Below are 27,966 nucleotides of genomic sequence, written 5' to 3'. Positions count from 1 at the left end.
ATTAGATCATATGAAATCTCTGACTTTTTGATTGCATATTTTGCAGCCTGATCTCATTAAAATTATGTGACCATGGCAACATTTTTTTTTTTTTAAATGACGTGATTTATCACTCATTTGCTGCAGTTTCCCAGTGAAATATCCAGCAGGGGGCACCAAAAGCAAGTGAAATTTTGTTGTAATCAGACAAGGTTTTTAAGATGAATATTAGGTGGATCTTTTTATGATTAAAACGCATCTCCCTAACCCAAAAAGTTAACCTAATCTTAACCAATAATGTCCTGAAAGCAAATTAAAGGTAAAAAAAAAAAAGATATGCTTACCCTAAACACCTAACTGTTACCGTTTTAAAAGCAAATGCAACATGAAGAGCATATTTTCTGAAGCAACTACGTCATTTTGTGTCACTTCTATGAAACTTTGGCTCATCTTATGTCAGCTTATGTGCTTGGCTGGGCTCGAGCCTTGTTCCTAGTATCAGTGAGCTTCCGTGCAAGCTAATCACATAGGAAAAAGTGTGTAAATGTTGGTGGGTCTGTCACACAAGTGTTAAAATATATAATTTTTTAAATGATGCATTAGAGTAGAAGTGTCAGTTTGCAAAAATGTAGTTATAGTAAAATGGTATCTTAGCAAATATGAGCACAGTCTAAGGAGGACATTTTGTCAATGATAATGTTAAATCTGTAGCAGGAGACTTTTGTTGTAGCATTCAACAATTTGTGAATGTTCGTTCAAATGGGAATGTTTTTTGTGTTGGGGTGAACAAGTCCTTTAAAAAAGGTGCACTCAGTAACTTTTGTCTTTGTGTCATTTTGGACTTACACTCACACCAGGCGGCTTGGATGCAGCATCATTTAAAATCAATAATTGTAGAAATGTTGTATTCACAGTTAGCCATGAATATTTTAATCAGTGAGTTAAAGTGTCAAATAACAGGACGGTTACTGAGATGAAATGAGAAGTATTCGGCTGGTCATGTGATCATAACATGGCAGCCCCCATGTGCAGAACCTCTCCATATAGATTAAAGCAGCTTTCATAAGGTTACATATATGACTGGAGTCTTCATTTTAATGTGAGTGCTCATGATTTCCTACATATACTACAAAATTACAATTCATGTCTTTAGAAGTTCAACTTTTTTAATGAGGACAAAATGACTGAATGCACCTTTAAAGTAAGTAAGTAAGAGATAAGTAAGTTCCTCTTCTCGACAGTTGATGATGTTTGTGAGTTTTCTGTAGTGGAGACTTGTGGTCCACTATGTTCAACAACTTATCACATTCGAGAGCAGCACTATCAGAGCGGCGAGAGGTGAAAATGATGGAAATTTCGAGCTCACAGCGAGGATAGGTTAATGGATGAGAAACATGACAAAGATCTGAGAGCATGAGCGGAGAATAGAGGAGCGAGCGATAAAGAGGATAAAGAGAAAAGCTGTGTGAAAAAGGATCAGCACTCTGCCGAGTGGACGCTTTTCTTGCCTCTTCTTGCATTCCATCTTTTCAGAAAATCATAATAAAGCACAGCTAATTACCAGCCCTCACTAATTCCCCTAACTCTTCCTTTGTAAAGCCCCTTTGCTTTTTTGTCATAACCTTGTTTCCCTGCTGGTATCTTTTACACAGCTTTGAACAGCACTGAACAGAATGTTTCGAGCAATGGGAAGTCATACAGAAAGCTTCTGCCTACAGTGTGACATTTTACAGTAAGACTTGGAAAAAAGGTCTTGAGATATACAGTATATACATTGGCCCCAGAATGTATTTGGATACTTAAGGCACACTTAAAAATCCCATTACATTAGATTACAAGATATCAAACCAAGACATTTATTTCAAGAAAGATACCAAAAGCACACTTTGCATGCCAGATTTTTCATAAATAGATGTTTATAAGACTTTAAACGATAAAAACGGTTTATTTTAACTTTAAGTTATAATTGAATTAGACACATTAAAAGCCATGTAAAATGACCAATAATAATAGAGATTGTTTATATATATATAGGTTGTAAAGGTACAGTAGCCTTTTTAATTATAAGGGTCAGAGAGTGGGTGGAAAATGGCCATGTAAAACTACATTATCACTGTTTAGATGCAAGAATCCTTGACAGACATTAAAAGTGGACTGGGGGGGGGGATTAAATGCTACAAATCTGTATGAAGTTAACTTGAAAGTGTATTTAAACATTGAATAAATTGTTATTCACTGAGATTGTGGTAGTAAGCATTTATAGTCGTGTAATATCTGGCAGGTGGCATTTAAGAGCTCTATAAAAGTGAACAGCTACACTGGGCATTTCCTTCGTTCAGTGCCAACTGGCCTTAATTATCATTCGTTACCAAGTCATAGATGGGGAGCAATCAAAATATCACCAGAGGAGCAGACACAAAATGACTGTGTGAGTAGCCAATGCTGTATTTCTGAAACAAACCATAAAAAAATAACAGACTAAAGGCGAAAAAAAAATTATTGCTTCGAGCTTCCAATCTGCTAATTAAGCACGTGGAATGTATGAATACTGAATTAATAACTGCAAAAAACAACTAACTTCAATCATACCTACTGTACTTGAGTGCTTTCAAACCAGATTGCCATTAATCTGAGCCCTGACACACTAAGCAATACATTGATATAGAATCTACCAATAGAGATGGGAATTGTAAAGAATTTAACAATATTTTGACCATAACCATAGCCTTAATCCTTAACAATTATGAATTCATAAGGTCTGTTCCTCACACAAAGCTATTTTATAGCTTCAGAAAACTTGGAGTATAGCGCACAAGTCATATAGTACTTTCATGGTACTTTAATGTCATTTTTGGATTTTGACAGGTTCTAGTAAGTATATGGGTTTCTTCAACTTTGTGTACTTTCATGTCGCAGGATTGATTTTTATTAAAGCAAACAGATTTCCTCTCTCTCTCTCTCTCTCTCTCTCTCTTTGTTATTTGAATGTCACATTAAAACTGAATTGGAAAACTTTGCAGCAGGCATACATAACTTATTTTTGGTACTTGTAAATGCCATTTATGCATAGATTTGACTGTTTTAGCCTTTCAAAAAACATAAACATTTTTATTGTGATTTTTTTAAATAAATTTTTCATAAAGTATGAATGTTCAATAGTTGTGATGTAGATAGATAGATATACAATAGATATGGGGCAGTGGCGGCTCAGTGGTTGAGGCTCAGGGTTACTGACCAGAAGGTTGGGGGTTCAAGCCCCAGCACCACCAAGATGCCACTGTTGGGCCCTTGAGCAAGGCACTTAACTCCAGATTGCTCCAGGGGGATTGTCCCTGTAATAAGTGCACTGTAAGTCGCTTTGGATAAAAGCATCTGCCAAATGCATAAATGTGATGTCATTTAAACCACAAACACAATTTTTTGTTTTGTTTTTAAGTTAGTGTACTTGTGAAAAGCATACCTGAGATGAAATACGAGACAAGTGAGTTTTAAAGTAAAACTTCACTTGAGCAGATTTATTGGGAAACAATTCTAATCAAGCAGTAAATTTGCCAAAATACAAAATGTGCAAAAATATTTTTATTTATTTGATAGGTAAAATGTTATCTATGGAATTAGCCTAGTAAGGTAAAAGAGAACTTGGTCATTTTATTTCAAAATTGTCTGAAATGTTCCATCACATCATTTACACCATGGAATTCTGTTAAGCACAATACAGAGATTGTGTGCTGGAAATGACCATGTGGTGGGAATGCTCATGACTTTCAGAAAACAAAATGACATAAATCTCATGTGACGCAGGTACATTCACTGTTGGATATTGTTAGTAGACATATTAAAAAAGAAATAGAGAATTAGTGAAAAATGTGTTAACAAGACTTTACTTTCAAGAAGTTCAAAGTGCTACAAGTGGCCGAAGTTGAAGAAACACCTGCATCCTTTCCTGGTATAGATAGGGGCAACGTGACAGTCTATCAAATTTCTCATTTTGTGTTTCACAGAAGAAAGTCTGAACTGGTGGAAGAATGTAGACGTTCAAGGACCACTAACAGAACTGAATTCCATGAAAATCTTTTGTTCCAATAGTTTGTTTATAAATATAATGAATCTGACTTAATAACCAGATACTATTCTCCATTCCAAACTCTCTCTCCCAACATCTCTTCTCTAAACTCTCCTCATGAGCACCTCTAAACACTGTGTGGTCTGTAAGATCTCTGTGCAAACACCTCAACTATCATCCCTACTCAGATTAGCCTCAAACAAATTGCTCATGTCATGGATTAATTCAGTTGAGTAAAGCTGTTTGATTAAGTAACAAGTGATTCTACTTGATCTCGCGGTGTCCCATAAGGCTTAGCAATGAAATGCCCCATGAAATGTTGCAAAGACTGACATGCTTTTTCAGTGAGATTCTGTGGGAAAATGAAGCTGAAAATGAATTTATCTTGGCAAGACTCTGCAACCACTCGACGCACACAGCAAGAGTCAATGGAGGAACAAAGAGGAGACAAGGAGAAAGCAAACAAACAGACAGGAGAGAAACACATCTGTCTGTCGGACAAAATCAACTCATATTGTTCAAGAACATCGGGACTGATCTTTAGCATTGATTGATAGAGACCAACTGGGGCCTGGTTAAGAAAGAGAGGAGCGGTGTGGATCTATATAACTCTTCAAGGTGTCAAATACACTGAATTACTGAGTGACATGAAAGAGACACAGTACTGAAAGCAAAATGAGGGCAGAGACTCCAAAAAGAGGCTTCTCAAAAAACATTAACTGAGGGCCTGCCCTGCAAAAAATAAATACAAAATAACCAGTCTAAGTTGGTCTCAGCTGGTTTAATGATTATGATTCAGCAGGACTCCCAGTAAAGAAAAAAAGTTTTTTATAATCTCTCATCAAAATGTAATAACACATATTACGGAAGTTAAATGCTTTTTGAACGTTGTTTCATATTGTCTATAAGCAGTAGTGTAGTTGCATGGAAGGAAGCTCTATTTTTTTAATTCACTGTCTTCATTTCTATACTTTTTCTGACCTTAGATTCTTATAAAGTAAATTTTCTTTACTTTAATAATCACCCCATTTTCAGCCCCACTCTTCAAGCACTTTAAATATGTCATTTTCTCTCTCCAGCACCTCTTCAACTCATCTCTCGATCTTCGCAGCTGCTGTGCTGAGAGCACAACTCAGCAGAAACACAGGTCCAGAGGAAAACGGTAGAGCACGACTCAGCGCTTCCTCAATAATTCCCCTACAGACCCCTCTAACCACACACGAACAGACACATGAAGACATATTACACCTGCCCAATTGAGCTGGGTAATACAGCTATATATATATACACTCACCTAAAGGATTATTAGGAACACCTGTTCAATTTCTCATTAATGCAATTATCTAATCAACCAATCACATGGCAGTTGCTTCAATGCATTTAGGGGTGTGGTCCTGGTTAAGACAATCTCCTGAACTCCAAACTGAATGTCAGAATGGGAAAGAAAGGTGATTTAAGCAATTTTGAGCGTGGCATGGTTGTTGGTGCCAGACGGGCCGGTCTGAGTATTTCACAATCTGCTCAGTTACTGGGATTTTCACGCACAACCATTTCTAGGGTTTACGAAGAATGGTGTGAAAAGGGAAAAACATCCAGTATGCGGCAGTCCTGTGGGCGAAAATGCCTTGTTGATGCTAGAGGTCAGAGGAGAATGGGCCGACTGATTCAAGCTGATAGAAGAGCAACTTTGCCTGAAATAACCACTCGTTACAACCGAGGTATGCAGCAAAGCATTTGTGAAGCCATAACACGCACAACCTTGAGGCGGATGGGCTACAACAGCAGGGGTCAAACACAGTATTAGTATGGTGTTCCTAATAATCCTTTAGGTCAGTGTATATATATATATATATATATATATATATATATATATATATATATACACAGTTGAATTTAGAAGTTTACATATACTTAGTTTGAAGTCATTAAAACTCATTTTTTTTAACCTCTCCACAGATTTAATATTAGCAAACTACAGTTTTGGCAAGTTGTTTAAGACATCTACTTTGTACATGACATGAGTAATTTTTCCAACAATTGATTACAGACAGATTGTTTCACTTTTAATTGACAATATCACAATTCCTCTGAGTCAGAAGTTTACATACACTAAGTTAACTGTGCCTTTAAGAATCTTGGAAAATTCCAGAAAATTATGTCAAACCAATAGACAATTAGCCAATTAGCTTCTGACAGGAGTTATACTGAATTGGAGGTATACCTGTGGATGTATTTTCAGGCCTACCTTCAAACTCAGTGCCTCTTTGCTTGACATCATGGGAAAATCAAAATAAATCAGCCAAGGCCTCAGAAAAAAAATTGTGGACCTCCACAAGTCTGTTTCATCCTTTGGAGCAATTTCCAAATGCCTGAAGGTACCACATTCATCTGTACAAACAAAAGTACTCAAGTATAAACACCATGGGATCACACAGTCATCATACTCAGGAGTTAGGTGCAAAAAGTGCAAATCAATCCCAGAACAACAGCAAAGGACCTTGTGAAGATGCTGGAGGAAACAGGTAGACAAGTATCTATATCAACAGTAAAACTATATAATAGTCCTATATCGATATAACCTGAAAGTTTGCTCAGCAAGAAAGAAGCCACTGCTCCAAAACTGCCATAAAAAAGCCAGACTACAGTTTGCAAGTTCAGATGGGGACAAAGATCTTAATTTCTGGAGAAATGTCCTCTGGTCTAATGAAACAAAAATGTAACTTTTTGGCCATAATTACCATCATTATATTTGGAGGAAAAAGGGTGAGGCTTGCAAGCCGAAGAACACCATGCCATCTGTGAAGCATGAGGGTGGCAGCATCATGTTGTGGGTGCTTTGCTGCAGGAGGGACTGGTGCACGTCACAAAATATATGGCATCATGAGGAAGGAAAATGATGTGGATGTATTGAAGCAACATCTCAAGACATCAGCCATGAAGTTAAAGCTCGGTCGCAACTAAGTCTTCAAAATTAACAATAACCCAAAGCATACCCCCAAAGTTGTGGCAAAATGGCTTAAGGACAACAAAGTCAATGTACTGGAGTGGTCATCACAAAGTCCTGACCTCAATCTGATAAAAAATGTGTGGGCAGAACTGAAAAAGCGTGTGCAAGCAAGGAGGCCAAACCTGACTCCGTAACACCTAAATTTCAGCAAACTTATTGTGAGAAGCTTGTGGAAGACTACCCAAAATGTCTGACACAAGTTAAACAATTTAAAAGCAATGCTACCAAATACTAACAAAGTGTATGTTAACTTCTGACCCACTTGGAATGTGATGAAAGAAATAAAAGCTGAAATAAACAATTATCATTTTACATACTTAAAATAAATTAGTAATCCTAACTGACCTAAGACAGGAAAAATTTTTATATGATTAAATGTCAGAAATGAGACAAACCGAGTTTAAATGTATTTGGCTAAGGTGTATGTAAACTTCTGACTTCAATTGTATTATATATGTCATGTGATATTCTGTTTCCCTCATGGTCATGTGTCTTGTTCTCATTGGTTTATTGTCTTGTTATCTTGTTATTAGTTAAGTCTTGTCATTGGTTGTCCACCTGTCCCTGTCTTCAGCCTGCCAGAATGTTACACTATATATATATATATATATATATATATATATACTCTATAGTTTGTAGGTAAATATTGCTGTTTATCACTGTGTATTTTTATAATACATAGAGATAAACCCTAACCCTTCGCTGACATATTCATTGGACATTTTGAGCTGATTCATAGAAAAGAATCAAACTTATGAAGTGTAAAACCATTTTTGCTTCTGAAGTTTAAATAAGATACACAATTGAAACCCTCAAGTCACAAGAAAAAGGATCATGAAACTACTGTATTGACACAATTTAGGAAATTACCCTTAAATGCATTAACCTTACTTAATTGAATTTGAGAGTAATTAAAAGCAATTTATTGTCTTTCATTGAGAATAAGTCAGTTTCATTGAGCTAATATCGTTTATTTAGATTAGGCCAAATAAATGTACAACAGCAGTTTGAACTCAACTTTAGTTTTGTCAAATTCAATTTACTAAGATTTCAATTCATTTTAAAAATTTTCTTTGGCTCAAATTAATTTATTTTATAATCATTAGTATATGCCCGGTGGGCAAGTGTAAGGATAGTGAAACTGTTGTACTGTCAATTTAATTGCATCTGCTTGTAAAGCTAAGCAGCACTAAAATCAAGTATTAACCACCATTCTTCACAATATTAACCCCCAACACTCTTTTTAAATACCAATATAACAGAATATTAAACATGAACAAATCATGCTCAAAAACATAAAATAACACTTCATTTCAACACTTGATCTCCCTATCCAGTTCCATACAAAGAATGCTGGGAAATGGAAAACCCCTGCCCAGTTTTATCAATGCTACAGTAACACCACATAAAGTTTTCATGCAGTCCCAACTAAAATGGATAGAACGCATTGTGTTCTATCCATTTGACACTAGAATTGTGTTGCTTTAGCTTATTTTAATAAAGTAAAATGTACAAGCAGCAAAGATTATTAAAAATGCACATAAACATCATTGAATTATTAAAATTTTTGCTTATTTATACAACGCCAGAATAATCACATACAGTATATCATAAATATTTGATATATCGCCCTGCACTACAGCCCACCCACATGTGCAATATCAAACGTACATACACACACACACACACACACACACACACACACACACACACACACATGTTGGTCTACCTATCATTATGAGGACTTTCCATAGACATAATGACTTTTATACTGTATAAACTATAGATTCTATCCTCTAAACCTAACAGAACCCCTAAACCTAACCCTCACAGAAAACCTTCTGCATTTTTACATTTTCAATAAAACATTGTTTAGTATGATTTTTAAGCGATTTGAATTATGGGGACACTAGAAATGTCCTCATAAATCACATTTATAGCATAATACCCTTGTAATTACTAATTTGTAACTTACAAAATTGTCCTCGTAAATCACAAAAACACGCACACACACACACACACACACACACACACACACACACACACACACACACACACACACACACACACACACACACACATGTTGGTCTACCTATCATTATGAGGACTTTCCATAGACATAATGACTTTTACACTGTATAAACTATAGATTCTATCCTCTAAACCTAACAGAACCCCTAAACCTAACCCTCACAGAAAACCTTCTGCATTTTTACATTTTCAATAAAACATTGTTTAGTATGATTTTTAAGCGATTTGAATTATGGGGACACTAGAAATGTCCTCATAAATCACATTTATAGCATAATACCCTTGTAATTACTAATTTGTAACTTACAAAATTGTCCTCGTATATCACAAAAACACGCACACACACACACACACACACACACACACACACACACACACACACACACAGAGCTTTAACCTTTTCATGAGTATGGTCTAAATTCCCCTGCAATGACCCCCAGAGTGAGTTATTTCTGCACGTGTTCATATGTGCCTGCAAAACCTCAGATGATGCCTTCATTTATTTATTTCTAAAGGTGACGTTTCTTAAGCCATACTGAATGTGAGATCTGCATGTCTGTTTACTATGCACAACTTAGAAAGAGAGAATGCTCTCTAACAAGAACGGAGAGAATAATGCGTTTATTTTTTTGCCAAGATGAAACAAGATGCAGATTGTTGCAAAGAAAGTTGAAGCAGCATTTTCCCGGCATTCAGCTGGTTGTGTATAGTTTGTGGAGGTGTGTCAGACGATGTGTAGGACTGTCCTTTCGGTGCCGGATTTAATTCACTCTCCCAGTACAACAGTGTGTGATAAAACAACGGCAAAAGGCGATAAACGGTAAAACTTTATGCGCTCAAAACCAATGAGTTTATGAAAATCGTAATTAATGATAATAATATGTTGACATTTATTGCCAGCCTGTAATATAAAGAAGCATAGAGTAGTATTTTTGTATATCTAAAACAGCTGGAAGTGGCTTACACCGGAAGAGGTCTACATTCAAGGTTAATAATGATGCCGCCCTAGTTTTGCTGAAAAATAAGGTGGATACCATGGTAAATATATACAAAACTGGTTATGTCTACTGAACTGTATTTGTCTTATTGTGTATTTATTTATTTTGCTTTATTTTGTTTATATAGCTATAAAAATATATAGACAAATAATATAAGGAGTGCCTGTGCACTGTTTAAAATTTCAGACATTTTGTGTATGTGTGTGTGTGTGTGTGTGTGTATGTGTGAGCGTGTATTTATCACTTTGTGGGGACCAAATGTCCCCATAAGGATAGTAAAACCCGAAATTTTTGACCTTGTGGGGACATTTTGTCGGTCCCCATGAGGAAAACAGCTTATAAATCATACTAAATTATGTTTTTTGAAAATGTAAAAATGCAGAAAGTTTTCTGTGAGGGTTAGGTTTAGGGGTAGGGTTAGGTTTAGGGGATAGAATATAAAGTTTGTACAGTATAAAAACCATTATGTCTATGGAAAGTCCCCATAAAACATGGAAACACAACATGTGTGTGTGTGTGTGTGTGTGTGTGTGTGTGTGTGTGTGTGTGTGTGTGTGTGTGTGTGTGTGTCAAGAGCATTGTCACACCTGGAATGGTCCACTTGGATAGATTACAGCATCTGCCTTCCTCCATTCTGGCCCCTGTTGTCCCGACAGAGTCCAGATAGCAGAATCCACAACTGCTATACTCTTCACCCTCATCAGAACATTGAGTGTTCCTGTAGAAAGACAGACAAAAAAGCAGAGCTCTGTCAGTGACTTATACATTTTCCCCAAGCTACATGATCACCTCTGACAAAAATCACCAGTTTATGTATGATTATACCACGTGTCTGTTGAATGCTTGATTCTGATTGGTTGACGGACATTGCTTAACGATTCCATATCACTTTGCCAAATTATTTCAGTTATTTCAAAGAGCCATACAGGCTACAACAACAAAATAACAATTTAAAACAAAGTCATTGATTAAAGTAAATTTGTTAAGAATGTCAAACAATGTCTAAAATATCCTACATTTATTTTCGGTTAAAAAGAGCCTTCTCTCTCCCTTGTCTCCCCCGTACTTACACAGGTTCACACTCAAGTTGCAACTGACAAACAGAGCCGCAGCCCCAAAACTTGATCAATACAACAATTTCTATTATCCAAAATAACTTTTAAAGTTTCAAAACCCTAATCAGCCTCACATAGCTGTAGTGGAAAGCACCGCGCTACCCACCTCGCTCACACACACACACACACACACACACACACACACACACACACACACACACACACACACACACACACACACACACATACAGAGAGAGTGAGAGAGAGAGAAGCAGTTCTCACATGATGTTTTCTAATTAGCAATGAAGCTTGAGCTGTATTAAAACTTGATATACTTGATAAATACAAAAGTTTCTATATTATCTGAAATATCTGTGGGAGCACTCCCCCTCTCACAAACACACATGCCCACACTCGTGAAGACACAGACATTATATGTGTAACGCACACACTAAGGCCCAAACATACTCGTGACAGAAAAACAGAGTCGTCATGTCAGCGCACTCCTGCATCTTAGAGGGGATGAAAAAAGTTGTTACGGTTTATAACAGGAATATGGTGATTTTGAAGCGATGTTAATTCTGACGAGAGCTGCAACAAAAAAGGTAAACCCAGAAGCGATCTCTCTCATTTTCTGAGTTTCTCTCTTTTGATCCCTCAATTACAAACTCACACATACACGTGCAGAAACGAACTAACTTATTACTCCAGTAAGTGCTCTTGTAAAGCAGCGCAAACCTACGTTGCTAGTTCTAATGTGACGTTTTGGAATTAGCAATGAAGGCTCGTACTGTATTAAAGCAAGACGCTGAATCTGTGGCGGAAGAAAGTAGCTCCACTCACAAGAGAGTTTGATGTCATAAGGTGTGGTAACTGTGGTATAAGCAGAATAATTGACTCCGGCCCATTGAATTGTTAAAAAATAATGCACACCCGAGGAGCAACGGTCACTCCGGATTACCACCTCGGGTGTGCATCCTTTTTAAACAATTCCACGGTCCGTTGTCAATAATTCCTTACATAAAGTCTTAGAATGCCAGACTTTGAATATCACCATAAAGTCTGGTCCCCTTTGCAGCTTTATCTGCCCAATAAAGATAAACCAATATGGTTTTTATAATGCAGAATAGCCAATTTACAATCAGAGGAACATAAAATTGGTGAAATAAAAACACTTTTATTTTACACAATTTATTTATTTTCAAAAACATGAGCAAAATGTATTTGTGTCAATCATTCATATTTAAATTCAAGTAATTTTCAAGTAAATTATCACATTTTTGTGTAAAAATTAAAAAGTAAAAGTTCTGCTTATGTCTCATGAATAAGGTAAAAACATTTACTGACAATACTGAAGAAATGACCATCTAATGAAAATGTTTCATATTTTATGGTATGAATTTAATGCAAAGACATATTTAATAATTAGAATATAAAGTTCTAATACTCTGATCACTTGCATATAGGCACCTCAATCAAATATCTGAATATCTTTCAAATTTAGCGACTACAGAAGTTCTTCCTCAGAAGCACTCAGTGTAGCAGTCTGGTGCCTTATTGACATGACTTTATAAACAACTTTATAAACATACCTTATAAACAAGCCAATCAGATTGGAATTTGCCGTTTTGTGAAGCTTTTGCCATTTGTGTTCGCAAAGTGCATCAGACATACAGTACTGTGAACAGATTGTGGGTGTTGTGGTGTGTGTGTGTGTAGTAGTCAAAACACAAAGACATAAAACAGAGGCGTCTTATCCCCTTTGATAATATGTGGCTTAGTATGCTTATTATGAATGTCACAACTTAGATTAGCTGTCACAGACATTAAACGCACACAGGCATACACAAACATACATACACACACACACTCATACAAGATTAGAGAAACACTTTGACAGAAGGCAATAAGGCCAAGTGGCACCTTTATGACTCATGCATTAAATTATTACTCTGACTTTGTGCTTAAGGGAAACCAATATATAATTCAGTTGCACTCTGGGACAGTGAACAAAGAGGGAGAGGCAGACAGAGAGAGAGAGAGAGACTGAGAGAGAGAGAGACTGAGAGAGGACAAACTTTTGTAGTGCCTCAAATTATGAACTGGCACAAAGCCATTAAACATTAAAACACAGACACACACTAGGAATGGGTATTTACAATGATTTGCTGGCATTATGGTATTAAGCAATTTTGTGAATTTTGCAATGATTTTAATTAAGTTTTTATTTGCCCATTAAGTTTCCTAAAGAGTGTCTCAGACTATTTTTGAGATCACTATTTGTTTTGCATATTGTGACTATGACAGTGTAAATACAGATGTTTAACAGTATCTCTAATTTAAACGTAAGTAGCAAAGCAGCACCATAGTGTGTATGTTTGATTAATTTCTGTGAATATTTTCAAACTTTCATAACTGAGTGAAAATATTAACATCGAAAAACATTGAATATTGTCAAAAGGCAGAAAAATATTGAGATACATCATTATAGTTAGATCACCAAGCTCTAACACACACACACATTTCCAAACTGTTACCTGCAGACTGTAACCTCATGACACACACACACACACACATTTCCAAACTTTTACCAGCAGACTGTAACCTCATGACACACACACACAAGATAAAAGCAAATGTGACCAACCAACCGAGCTTCACATCTTTACTTATTCAAGAAGAGCAGGTATAAATGAATAACAAGGTGGAGAACAAGCGCATTAACAAAGCAAACAGATGGTACTCTGACAAAGTGGCACGCTCAAAGTACAAACCACATCGCAATAAACTCATCTCCAGCCATCTGACCAATATCAGCCCATAACATTAGACACAGTTCCATAAACATTTACTGCCATACATAAAGATTATTTGTCTATTAAAGCTGATGTGTGTCATCATCTGATGTTAAAATACTCTAATACCAGTTTAATGTCAAGAGACAAAAATAAGTAAACAATTTTTAGGTTGACATCCTGAAAACTGGAAGAAAACACAATGACTCTGATCCCAAGTGGTTTTGACTTGGGCATTTCATAACCATCATGGAATTTCATTTTTGGGTGAACTTTTCCTTTCAGCTCATACGTGCCTTTGTGGTGGCAATATTAACCATTACGCTGAGCCTGGCATTGAGCGAGCACTGTAATAACACTACATTCTAAAAACTATCACGGTATAGCCATGTTTTTGAAGTAGTACCATGGTACATCGAAATGATAATCATTCAGTACCATGGTATATGTCAAAGAATATGCCAAAGAACTGTATGATTTAATTACTGTACCATGGTACTGCCTCAGTATTTATTTGTAAGGGAAATGCATTGTAATATAACCAGAATGTGTCATTACTGTACAGGTATTTCAGTAATCAAAGCAATTCATGGAAAATCAGTGAGCCTTTAACAGGGAAGCCTTGTCACACTATTAGTTCGGTGCCCATGCTGAAAGCGTCTGACTCATTTCAATTACCCCAATCATGCTGTAGCTGTGCTCGCTGGGTGATAAATAAACAGAAATTGTGTGTCATTGCATCTTTAAGATGATTGCAAATCTTTTGTGAACAATACGGCAGTTACTTACTCTGAAAAGACCTGTGTGCGGACACACTGGCATAGGGAGTAAAAGATCCAAACATGAGAGGACCTTGGCTCACCTTGTCAAAATCGTTCACCTTCTAAATGTGTTGAAGATGGAAGCAGTGGAGGAATGCTGGACAGTGGCAGGCAATTTTAGAGCACGGTTCAAATTAAGTATGGTACACGCTGCTATTTTGGTACAGAACAGGGTTTGCTTCTTGCTTGTTGCTCATTCTTTTTTTTTTTTAAAGTAGCAACCTTGCTGATGCAAACAGCTTAGACCAGCCTCAAGTAGTTTGCTGGTCTTAGCTTTGACCAGCTTGTTGACAGAGGCTAACATACTGCTGTGTTCACAAGGTTCCACATTGATAGAATGAGCTGATTTGAGGATGAAATAATCATAGAATTTGTCAAATTTTGTCAGTTTAGTGACATCAAATCTTTTAAAGATATTTAGTGATTCTTTTGAGTCACGTAGACGAAAGTAAAGCTTATATTCACAAGCAGAGCTGCATTTTCTGCTTTGTTTACTTAGTTATGTTTGTGATTGGTTGTTTATCATGTCAGTTAGATGGTTTTTCCTGTCTAAATGGGCGGTTCTTGGCCAGTTGAAGCTATAAACCCCAGACTTATGACTAGTTATGCACTTACAATGGAAGTGAATGGGGCCAGTGTATACACACTAAATACACACTATTTCAAAAGTATAGCCACAAGGCATAAACATTATGTGTTCACATGATTATAGTGTGATCAAATAATTTGCTAACCTTATGTGTACAGTTATATCCAATATATATAAAAAATTGTCATGACAATTTATCACCAGTAAAACCTGTAATCTGGTAAACGAGTGCAGATAAAATCATGTTGACACATATTATGCACTGGTCCCATTCACTTCCATAGTAAGTGCCTTACTGATTTATTTATTTATTTTTTACATAAATGAGGGACTGGTCAAAATAATTTTTGTGCTAAACAACATTATGCCACAAATGCTGTCATTTGAGCTTAACTTGTATTTAACCTGGAACATTCATTTAATACTTACTGTATAAATATTGGCAATACATTCTTGTCCACCTTCAAATAAAGACCAAGCATGTGTCACTAAACCACGACAAAGACTGATAAAATACTTTGTCAAGCCAAAGCTGTTAGGGTCACATGCTGAACGATCTAATGGACTGCTGCTGTGATTGACTTCTACTCTAATGGATCCACTGGCTGTTGAACTCTATTGTAATGAACTTCAAGCCTAATAAACTTGCGGTCTAACAGAACATGCTATTGTATTGCTCTGGTTGAAACGTCTAATAGAATACTGCACGTGTAAAGAGTGACAAAACACAATCTATATGGTAAGGAGACCTAGTCAATATGAAATCAAAATCGACCCTGTTTACTGTTTTAATACATGTTCTTATGTTATTGTGGAAAATCGATATTTCTGGCCCATATTGTCAAATTGTCTTTTTGTGCACTTTGGGGCCTATTTTAAGAGTGCTAGCGCTAAGCACAGTGCTATGCCATAAGTCATAAGTGCAAAGTCAATGGGCATGGCCATGACGTTTTGGTATGTTCATGCAACAATGCACTAAGTCTAGGCACAAGTGGGTTTTGCGATATTGCGTGCACATGGCAATTTAATTTGGAGGTTCTTCTCTAGTTTTTTCAGCGACTGCGTCCTATTATATAGTCCATTCCCTCAAGCACCAGCAATATAAACAAAGACAGCACATTCATATAAAGTTGGTAGTGTAAAGGGACTGTATGCAATGAATTAGAAGAATAGAAATATGGACTAATATTAGTTTGTGCATTAACTGAGTCCTTATTAAATGGGACACACTCCTTTTGTACGCATGAAAAATGTGGTTCAGGATATGTATGTAGGATCTGTTAATTTATTGAAAATATAAATGAAAGCGCAGCGTAGTTCTAGCGGGAAGACTAGCAGCTGTACATTGTCGCACCATTAGCTGGGTAATTCCCAGCCAATCACATGTAAGCCATTGCTTTATAATTCTGCTCACAATCTATAACATTGCTGTTTCAGTGTGTTAACACGGCAACCTCCACCTCCCCACCACCACCAGTTGAGTCCCATCCTGCACGGGGATAGGCCCCTCGCCCCTGCCTCCTATCTCCGGCAGGATATGACGGTTCCGAGTACAACTTCTTCGCCAGACAGCCTACGCCAAACAGAGACATTACTTTTCTAACGTAATCTTCCATTAAAATGTAATGACTTAAACCTCTTTGAAAACATTAATTGGGTTGTAAATGCCATTTCATGTTTCAAAAAAAAAAACTGATGAGGCAGCAGCTGTAAATTGCTTGAATCATTTAATGTTGTTTGTGTCAAAAGAATCTCTTAAGCTTATTAAAACTAAATACTCTACCAATAAAAAACAACATGGATATCTGCTGCCTCCTTTTTAATCAGAGATCCCCATCCAGATATTTAGAGAGGGAATAACTCTGTCTCTTTGCTTGCAAAGATTTATCGATCCAGTGAAGCAATGCAAAACTACTTCTGTAGGACTATCAAACAGAGACAAGCCTTAAAATAATCGAATATACTCAGTACTAAACACACACAGATGTTAAAAAACACATGCAGTGATTACATCCCTATCCATGCAGGTGAAGATCATTCGATATGAGACAAGACTACTAGGTGTTGTCTACTCTGTGCTAGTACAAATATTATATAACCAAACAGTCAATCGAACAGCTAAAACATGTAGCTGTACGTGTCCAGAGAAGTCATATTACATCTTTTTTTTAATCTCTTGCATGATAATATGGGTGCCCAGTTGTGGACAAAACAAGTAATCCGATACAGTATTTTTTCAGACACTTGGGTTGTGTCTGAAACGTGACAAAATGCTGTCTTATCAAGTGGAAGTAGAAAGGTATGTCGAAATCTTATGTTTGCACATTCTGTTCTCTATGATGCCTTCATAGAAAATGGAACCAATGGAAGAAAGATGCAATGAAAGTGAATGGTGACCGATGCTATTATTCTGCCTAACATCTCCTTTTGCGTTCCACGAAAGAAAGTCAAACAGGTTTGAAACAACATGGCGGTGCATGAATGAATTCGGGTGAACAATCTATTTAATTTTGTATTTTTGTTAACATTTTACAATAAGGTTAAATTTGTTAACATTCTTTAATGCATTTGTATCATGAACTATCAATGAACAATATATTTTATCTTTATTTATTTAATTTCAAAGTGCAAAATAATGTGTAATGTGTAGTGTAATGTTAACATATACAACTTTTGATTTGAAAAATGCATTAATTTATGTTGACATTTTTAATAAAAAAGATTAATAGTGTCACAGCTCTGGAGAGTTTGTCCATTTGTTTTGTATGTTTGTAATTTTCTCTCCCTCATGTCTCACAGGTGCAGCTGGCATGCAACACTGATTGTTCCGGGGTAACGCTGATCATGCCACTGATTAGCGCGAGGATCACCTGTTCTCCCCTAATTCACTCCCTTCTTAAGCCTTTGCTAGATTGTTGTTTGATGTTCAGTACTAACCTCACTTTCTCTTATTGTTAATAACTCCTTTGAACTGTTCCTCTGCTCTTGGGTCTATTTGTCTCACTATCGTTCGTTACTGATAAATGCTTACTAGGATTATTCATTGTTAATGTTATTGTTAATAAATAGAACCTTAATGTGAAGTGTTAATGCATTTTTTTTAAAGCATATTTAAATTTTTTCACATAAAATAATTTGAGAAAACAATAATTGACAAAAAGATGTGTTAAAGATGTCCACTCACTCTCACACATTCTCACTTTAATGTAATGTGGCAGTTTGGAAAACGGCTACTGGCTAAATATTGTTTAATTGAAAGCAACACTCATTAAATGTTGTTTAATGGTATGACATGGCTGTTCACATCATTTCTTCACAAATCGCTAAAGGAGATTTTAACACTAGAATACTGCAACTACAGTCATCCCAAAAGTGTTGGAGTAATGTGGAAAGAATACCCGGAAAGAGCTACTGTATATGTTAGTATTCTTTTTATTTCTATGGCAGTTGCTCACTTGGCACATGCAGCTCCAAGAAGTATGCAACCTCTATGCTGCCATGGGCACTCAGCTATGATAACATTTCTTTATTTCTTTTTTTTTTTGTTGTTGAGCAGTCACTTGATGCATTAATGACATTTGATTATATACTCAGGAGCTGCAGGATTATTATATAATGGCAACATCGACAAGACCTTTACTAGCAAATATCCTGAGCTGTGACGTCAGTCACATCATGTCATGCTTTTAAGAGCCCTCCAATAATTAGTCACCTTGCAAAACATCTTCTATAATATAATAAAATAGCCCTGATAAGGGTGTAGTTACCAGCTACCAGTAGGGGCTAACAGCTTAAACTAGCCATTTGACCCATTTGTTATATGTAATGAATGTTATGCAATGAGATTACTTTTTAAATGTTTTGATAATGATTTTTAAAATACTTTAAGAGTTGAAACCACAATACCGTCATTTTCAAATAGGATTTCTATAAATATTTATTTTATTTACTAATGAATACAATTAAAAACCTATCCTTTCCCCATTACATAGTCACATATCTGTTCCATATCACTTCGTCAAATAACTTATAAAGCAAACATTAGCCAAACAAAATCAGATAAGAATATCAAACAATTTCTATAATAACCAACATATACGTATTGTAATCCCTAGTTAAAAGCACCCCCAAAACCTCCCTAACTCACACACATACATACGCACACATATCGACACTCACAAGCAAGACACAGAACCTTGATTTGAATGCACCCCTTGTGACTTCATCAATACAACAGATTTGCACTGGAAAGCCACATATAAGAATCGTGATGCTACCGCCCAGGTTTTAGGCACTTGTTAAAAATGTTGCATAGTGAGGATGTCTTCAAAAATAATGACATAAATAGTTTTCATTTATCTCTTCATGTCATACAAAGTCCAGTAAACATAAAAAATGCTAAATCAATATTTGGTGTGGCCACCTTTGCATTTTAAACAGCACCAATTAACCTAGGTACTCCTGGACACAGTTTTTCTTGGTTGTTGGCAGATAGGATGTTCAAAGCTTCTTGGAGAATTCACCACAGTTCTTCTATCTGTTTAGGCTGTCTCAATTGCTTCTGTCTCTTTATGTAATCTCAGACTGACTCGATGTTCAGTGGGGGGCTCTTTGGGGGCCATGACATCTGTTGCAGGACTCACTATTCTTCTATTCTAATCTTTTCTATTCGTAAAAGTAATGTTTGGGAGCATTTACATTTCCTATTAACACAATAAAGCTGAAGATATAAATAATCATCTTGTGACAAAAGTTGACTTATAAAAGTACTGTAAATACAGTATATATATATTTTTAATATAATATAAAGGCCATGGTTCTCAGCAGGAAACCAATGGAGTGCGTACTCCAGGTAGGGAAGGAGGTATTGCCCCAAGTGAAGGAGTTCAAGTATCTCGGGGTCTTGTTCACGAGTGAGGGTACAATGGAGCGGGAGGTTGGCCGGAGAATCGGGGCAGCGGGGGCGGTATTGCACTCGCTCTATCGCACTGTTGTCACGAAAAGAGAGCTGAGCCGGAAGGCAAAGACGAGCTTGGAGTAGAGCCGCTGCTCCTTTGCGTCGAAAGGATTCAGTTGAGGTGGTTTGGGCATCTGGTAAGGATGCCCCCTGGGCGCCTCCCTAGGGAGGTGTTTCAGGCACGTCCAGCTGGGAGGAGGCCTCGGGGAAGACCCAGGATTAGGTGGAGAGATTACATCCCCACACTGGCCTGGGAACGCCTCAGGGTCCCCCAGTCAGAGCTGGTTAATGTGGCTCGGGATAGGGAAGTTTGGGGCCCAATACTGGAGCAGCTGCCCCCACGACCCGACTTCGGATAAGCAGCTGAAGATGGATGGATGGCTGGATGGATGGATATATTTATTTATTTATTTATTTTGATTCATTTTTTTTTATTGTTTTGAAACACTGTCAATCAGTCATTCACAACCGCTTTCAACTAGCTAGAAACTATTTTAAAAGCTGGTTTTAGATTTTCCGTCAGCGTAGAACATCCAAAAGTAATCTCTGCAGCTAATGCAAGACCAAAGTCTTATTATGCTAATTTAGCACTGTTGTATCTAATGCTAGAGTAGCCAGTGCAGAGCTAATCCCAAATAATTGGGATATAATCAAATGTAATGCAAGGACAGTGCTGCAAATAAAAGTCTAAACTCTCATATCACTAATGAGGTTGTAATTTACTACCAGCACAGAGCAGCAACACAGTCCAACACATTAAGATTGCTAACAGGTATGTCTGTCTCACGGCAGGGCGTCTTATGTAATGAGAGTTGAGCCAGCTGTGCCTCCCTTTCAGTTTAACATCTGTGCCCACAGTGCCACCCACATTCCAATGCAAAGGCTAATGATCAGCAGATTAGTGTACACAAGCAGTATTTAGCTGATATCATACTGGCATTCAGCATATAATAGGTTCCTACGGCCTACTTTGTCCTACGGACAGAGTCAACACTGCTAAAAAAAAATTACTAAAAAATGCTTAAACTGGCATAAAGAGGTTAGCTCGTCTCACAACTTGTCCATATTAGTTTGTCTGGTCTGTTTTAATGTATCAAGATGATTTTGAGGTAGACGCCAAAAAACACAGACCAGGCTGGGGGACCAGCTAAACCAGCTGAGACTCATTTAAAATGGCTTGAAAATAGACACAATATAAAAAATATCAGACAGATTTCTTTGAACCAGATTCAGAAAGAGTCAGTTATAGCAGTTTTCGTGTTTGGGCTATGTTCCAAAAACCTAGTTAGTCGTCTTGCTGTCTAACTGCCTACTTAGGCAACTGCCTTATAAAGCAGAACCCTATATGAAATTAGACTAACAAGTGAATGATTTTGAACACTCTACATAGGCAGCAACTATGTGCACCACACAAATTTCCCTCATTTGAAACATATTGAGACTCAGCTCAATGTTGATGCTTAGCATGTCGCTAAGCTAACAAGGCAAAACTCTAAGATGCATACTGTATAAATAAATACAGTAGCTCACACATTGGGTAAAATAGTCTTTAAGTAATTAATTTGGTTTGAGCATTTACTCATCTATCATAATATAATATTATGTCAAAATTTATTCACATTTATGTCGGTCCAAACCTGTAGGACTTTCATTCATTCATGAAACATAAAAGTTTATATTTAGCACAATGTTATTTTTCCATACAATGAAATTTAATGAATAGCAGGGTTTTTTAAGCTCCACAGAGAGCAAAAAAATGTAATAAATCACAATAAAGATACCATAAAACTTATACATTGTTTTTAAAATCTTTAAAAGCCATACAATAAATTTGTGTGAGGAACAGACTAACATTTAAGTCATTATTCAATGAAAATATGAATGCTAACTAATCCGTGTATCTTCCGTTCATTTCATTTCCGTTTTAAAAATAAAAAACAAATAACGAACATACTGGTGTTTTCATTTTCTTTTCTGCAAAAGTAAAAAATCAAACATTCTACAAAATTGTACAATTCTAGCCTTTTTCTATTTTGTCTTTCACATTCTCCCTTCTCAAAACTAAACCTGAAGAGAAGAAAACAGAAATCTAAAAAAACTCAGGACTCAAATTTACATTTACGAAACTCTTCTCATCAACACTTACAAAAGTCTCCAGCAGGGGGAGTACCGATAAGAGCCTTAACATCTAAATCCTTTTTAAGTGTCTTGATAAAATCATTTCATGGCCCCTAACCACATCCTCCAAAGTTTTAGCAATAAATGCGTTGAGTAAATATGTGTTATTAATAAAAATAATAAAAATGGTATATCCTGTCCTATATGCTAAAATGAGAACTAATATATATATATATATATATATATATATATATATATATATATATATATATACACATCATTTATATGTAAAAAGTATATTTAATAAAAACAATTCTTCTTTGTCTTTTGTAGACATTTTGAATGGTTAATACATATTTAAAAAATATATATTTTTTTTTTATTGGATTTGTGTATGTTTTTCCTTCACCTGTGCTTGGCTTTATGATTGTATTCATACATCGTTTGACCTTATTGAACATTTATATAGAAAAAAATCCACAGTTTTAGCCCAATGTGTGGACATTTCAGATGGCCACTTACCCACTGTAGGCAAATTTTGCAACATATATCAATGTTAAATTGCCGATCTGGAACGAATTCACCATGACGCCATCTGACCAGCTTAAATACAAATCGTATCTTCACTTATTTAAAGATAAAATGATACATCCGAATCAATATGGTATGTATCATTAAGGGACGTATCATTTTATCTTTAAATACGTGACAATGTCTCTTTGAATCTGTTTGCTTGATAAACATGTGGAGGAGAAGAGACCTAACATACATGTTTTGTGGGGTAAGAGGATATGACTATTCAGATGATAAATCATAGTGTTGTAAATATGAAATTTTGTGGATAAGCTATTGTTATCATGAGGATTTTTAGGGATATCATGTAAAGGGACTTTTAAGGGGGAAGGAAAGCCCTATTCAGATGGGATTAGGTTACCGGACATATATCTGTATGTTATTACTGCAGATGTCTTTTAGTTTACCATCGATTTGCATGGGAACTAAGCGACGTCTGCAGAAATCACAGAGATGGGTGTGTCTTCTGCAATCTTTTACACAATGTCCCCATGTAACTGACCTATCAGAAAATGTATGGCAGTGCTGATTAATTATGCAAGAAATATTAAACATGATCATATAATGTATCTGGGATTATTAAAAGAAATTGATTGGAATATCTGGCAAAATACAACAGAACTGGTGATATTAGCAAGCCTGAAATCCTATATAACACTCTGAATAAAAAATATGTCAAATCCGTTCACAAAATATTTGTCCCTGTATATATGTTCTGAAAAATGGGGACTAAATAATTTTTTTCCTGGCTTAATAAACACTCGACAGCATAAAATGCATTAGAAAAAACACGCATCAGTCCAAACACAACAGCCAGCATTATCTGCAGTTCATCTGAAGTGAAGCGCATTTTACAATTTCTGGTGTCTTCTCTTGGCTAAAATCTACTTCTTGAATAACTTGAGAAACTACGAATGTTAAAGGATTCACATGTTGGACAGAGCAGACTCACTGGCTTTTTACCAGCCAGTCATTTTGCATGGGATTATAACTATGGGTTATTTTATTGGGCATAGAAGGTACAATTGCCTATGCTATCATCTATAATGGCACGGGAACATACAGTTACTGGCATGACCAATTCGCATGGGATTAAAATCAACTCACAAGAACAGCAGGACATAAAGTTCTGCTGTCAATCCTAAAGTGTCAATCCAAACCATTACGCAAACTTACGTGGACATTTCGGGAAATATCAGCCTACAGATGAGTTACAGACAATTGGAAATCTAATTTACAAAACCAGTATTAATATCATTTTTCTTAAACGTAATTTTCTGAATGTATAATGCATTTTTTTTAAAAAGGGAATAACTGCTAGATAAAAATACCTTTTTAAAGAAGTTTTGTATTATTATTATTTCAAAACGGATATGGAATGAACGGAAGAAACATGGATTTAAATACTGTATTTTTGTGTTTCTCGGTAGAAAGAAAGACATAGCAGTTTTGAATGACATGAGGGTGAGTAAATAATGACTTAATTTAAATAATTTTCATTTTGGGGTGAACTATCCCTAAAAATGTCTCTGTAATCCAGACAGGGAGGCAAATGTGAAGGGTAAGAGAGCTCTAGCAGATAGTAGATAGTTTGAGTATGAGGTGTGTGTGCACCCCAGGGTGATTTTGATCGTGATTAATGTGATTCGCCTTTCAATTTTAATTTTCATTAAGGACCTGCTGTCCTCTCCAACTCCTAAATAGCAATGGAATTAATAAAACATATCCTTTGAAATATAAAGTGCAGGCCTGCAGAAGAGAATCAAATGCTTTTGGAAAGCCGAGCAGATTGTCACGCTGTCTGCGTTCACCAGCCACCCCCTGCCACACGCCCAGCCTGTGTCATGAGTGGCAACTGGCAAATAATTAGACAGTCCTGTCTCATTAGAACAGGAGCAAGACATGCGGAGAGACACAAAGGTAAAGAGGTGGGGTAAAAAGCACAGCAGACCGACAGCGAGAGGGGGTGTCTGAATGAGCAGTTAATGGACTGATACATTTTGGAGAGAGAGCACAGATAAAAGAGCGAAGGGAAACAGGATGTTCGGGTACTTTATTTGTCAAACTAAAAAGCAAGAAGGAAGAAAAAACCTTTGGTCTGCTGTCAAAACTTTGATGGCAGTATTTTTATGATAAAGTCCTTTCACTAACCAGCTATTTGAGTTGGCAGAGGCTATTTACACTAGTGCAAATAGCAAAAAAAATATCTTCTTTGCACGAAGTGATACAGTGAAACAGTGATAGATGCTATTTGCACTTCGCTGCATATAGTAGCAGATACTATTTGCACCCCAAATTAAATGCTAACATACAGTATCACTGCAGCATTTTTATTGTGTTTATTTAGAGTGCCACAGACATGCTACATCAACACCTAGCCCTAAACCTAACACTAACCTTCCCTTACTAAAAATAAACCATGATTTTACTTCAGTAACCATAGTATCAGCATGGTATTTTGTAGTTAAATCATAGTAACAACAAAATTAAACATGGTTATAATATTAACTATATTACTGTAATAATACCATGGGTAACTGGTTTAAAACTATGGCATCTGCCAAATCACATGGTTACTACAATAATACTATAGTCAAACCATGGGTCATTTTACCCAGATCAAACCTTTCTCTCACCTCCCCGACCATCTCTGTGACCAAATCACAGGGAGGCAATTAACCTTTATATTATATTTTTATTTATTATTATAAGTAGTATTAAAGTAAACATTAATAGTGGAGACAGGAAACAATAGGCAGAATCTAACCTGGGTCGTCTAAACAAAAAACACATTGACGTTACACCCCACGCCACAGCAGCTACACTAGGAATGCAGTTTGTCTTAAGATTCTGTGTTTCACCAGACTATTGGAGTGCAAATAGCTGCGGTGTGTGGAAGGTGCTATTTAGACCTAGTGTACTCTGATTTGAGTTTAGTGTGTGTGTGTGTGTGTGTGTGTGTGTGTGTGTGTGTGTGTGTATAACATCTCATCATTCTATATTTCAAACAAAATACTCAGACAATTATAGGCACTATGTGTCTAGACATGTGTATTGTGTATTGGCAGTGACATATATTTTGTGTTTTGCCAAGTTTGCTGCTTCAGTATTTCGAGATAATTTTTTCACATGTTTTTATGGTGTACTGGAAAACAATGATAAGCGTTTCATACGTTTTAAAGGCTTTTATTGGCAAAAACATTCAATTTATGAAAAGAGTCAATATTTATAGTGTTGACCCTTGTTCTTCATAACCTCTACAATTCGCTCTAGCATACTGGATATCAGCTTCTGGGCCAAATCATGACTGATGGCGATCCATTCTTGACTAATTTGTGCTCGGATTTTATCACAATTTGTGGGCTTCTGTTTGTCCATTCGCCTTTTGTGGATTGACAACAGGATCGGATTAAGATCTGGGGATTTGCCTGGCCACGGATACAAAATTTAAATGTAATGATCTCCGAGCCACTTCATTATCACTCTTGCCTTGTGACATGGTGCTTCATCATGCTGGAAAATGCACAGATCATCACCAAATTGCTCCTGGATCGTTGGGAGAAGTTGCTCTTGCAGGACGTTTTGATACCATTCTTTATTCATGGCAGTGTTTTTGGGCAGAATTGTGAGAGAGCCCACTCCCTTGGAGGTAAAGTAACCCCACACATGGATAGTCTCAGGATGCTTCACTGTTGGCACGATACAGGACTCATGGTAGAGTTCACCTTTTCTTCAACTGACTTATGATTATCCAGATGTCCAAAACAGTTGGAAGGGGGCTTCATCAGAGACAACATCTTTGCACCAGTCTTCTGCTGTCCAATCCTTGTACTTCCTGCAGAATTTCAGCCTGTCCTTGGATGCTTTTCTCAGAGAGAAGTGGCTTCTTTGCTGCCCTTCTTGACACCAGGCCATTGTCCAAAAGCCTTCGCCTCACTGTGTGTGCAGATGCACTCACACCAACCTGCTGTCAATATTGAGCAAGCTCTGCACTGGTGGTGACACGATTCCATAGCTGACTCCTCAGGAGGAGACGGTCCTGGCACTTGCTGCACACTCTGGGACGTCCTGAAGCCTGCTTCACTGCAGTTGAACCTCTCTCCTTGATGTTCTTGATGATCCAGTAAAGGGTTCTTTCAGGTGGAATATTCTTTGCAGCAATTTCCTTGCATGTGAGGCCATTTTGATGCAAAGCGATGATGGCTGCACATCTTTCTTTAGAGGTAAACATTGCTAAAAGGAACACAATGATTGGAAGCACTTCTTCCATCCTTTCATTGCAAACAGTCTGCTCTTATAATCCAATCAGAATGATACACGTTCACACTTTCCCAGGTGCTGCTGATATGATTAGTGAAATTATGTTAGCTGGTCAATATATATATATATATATATATATATATATATATATATATATATATATACTGTATACATGGGCTCCAAAGTATTGCTCTGAGCTCCAAGAAAAATAAATCTATTCAGAATGGATCCAGGATGAGAGATATTTAACATAAATGTACTGAAAAAAACAAACATTCTGAATAATAAAATCTAATTGACACTTTCACCAATATTTGTGTGTGCTATGCATGTGGCAACACTCTAGGCTGAACTATTTAAATCAAATGTGGATCGAGTCTCCTGTGTGCATCATGAAACCAAGAAAAATGGCTTGCATGTGCCAGGAAACACACACACACACACACACACACACACACACACACACTATCACATGCAGACACATTAGACTGTCTTTGAGCACCGAGAAGTGACAGATGTCACTTTGAAACAAAGCTTAATGTTTTAACAGTCACAATAAATAAGTAATGGATGTGTGGATGACCTGCTGGTGATAACTACACATGCAATACATTTTATCTCACAGATACAACCTGATGCTGTGGTAGATGAAAATGCTTTCAGGTGGAAAAGCCAAGATGTTAGTTACACTAAAAGCCAAAGTTTAGATGCACTTGACTG

At 36.6% G+C, this 27,966-nt stretch overlaps 2 protein-coding genes across 2 annotated transcripts in view; both read right to left on the bottom strand.

Annotated features, from left to right (window-relative positions):
• The window catches only part of LOC127660454 (AN1-type zinc finger protein 3-like), a 583,207-nt gene that overhangs the window by 301,748 nt on the left and 253,493 nt on the right, over positions 1 to 27,966 (bottom strand). The window lies entirely within an intron of this gene.
• The window catches only part of LOC127660453 (MAM domain-containing glycosylphosphatidylinositol anchor protein 1-like), a 245,028-nt gene that overhangs the window by 35,231 nt on the left and 181,831 nt on the right, over positions 1 to 27,966 (bottom strand). Inside the window, exon 16 of the mRNA XM_052150695.1 lies at positions 10,666 to 10,796. Coding sequence (XP_052006655.1) covers positions 10,666 to 10,796 — 131 coding nt within the window. The remainder of the gene's footprint in view (positions 1 to 10,665; positions 10,797 to 27,966) is intronic.

The sequence above is a fragment of the Xyrauchen texanus genome, chromosome 20 (genome assembly GCF_025860055.1).
Source record: "Xyrauchen texanus isolate HMW12.3.18 chromosome 20, RBS_HiC_50CHRs, whole genome shotgun sequence".
NCBI lineage: Eukaryota > Metazoa > Chordata > Actinopteri > Cypriniformes > Catostomidae > Xyrauchen > Xyrauchen texanus.
This window is presented reverse-complemented; position numbering and strand designations above follow the sequence as displayed.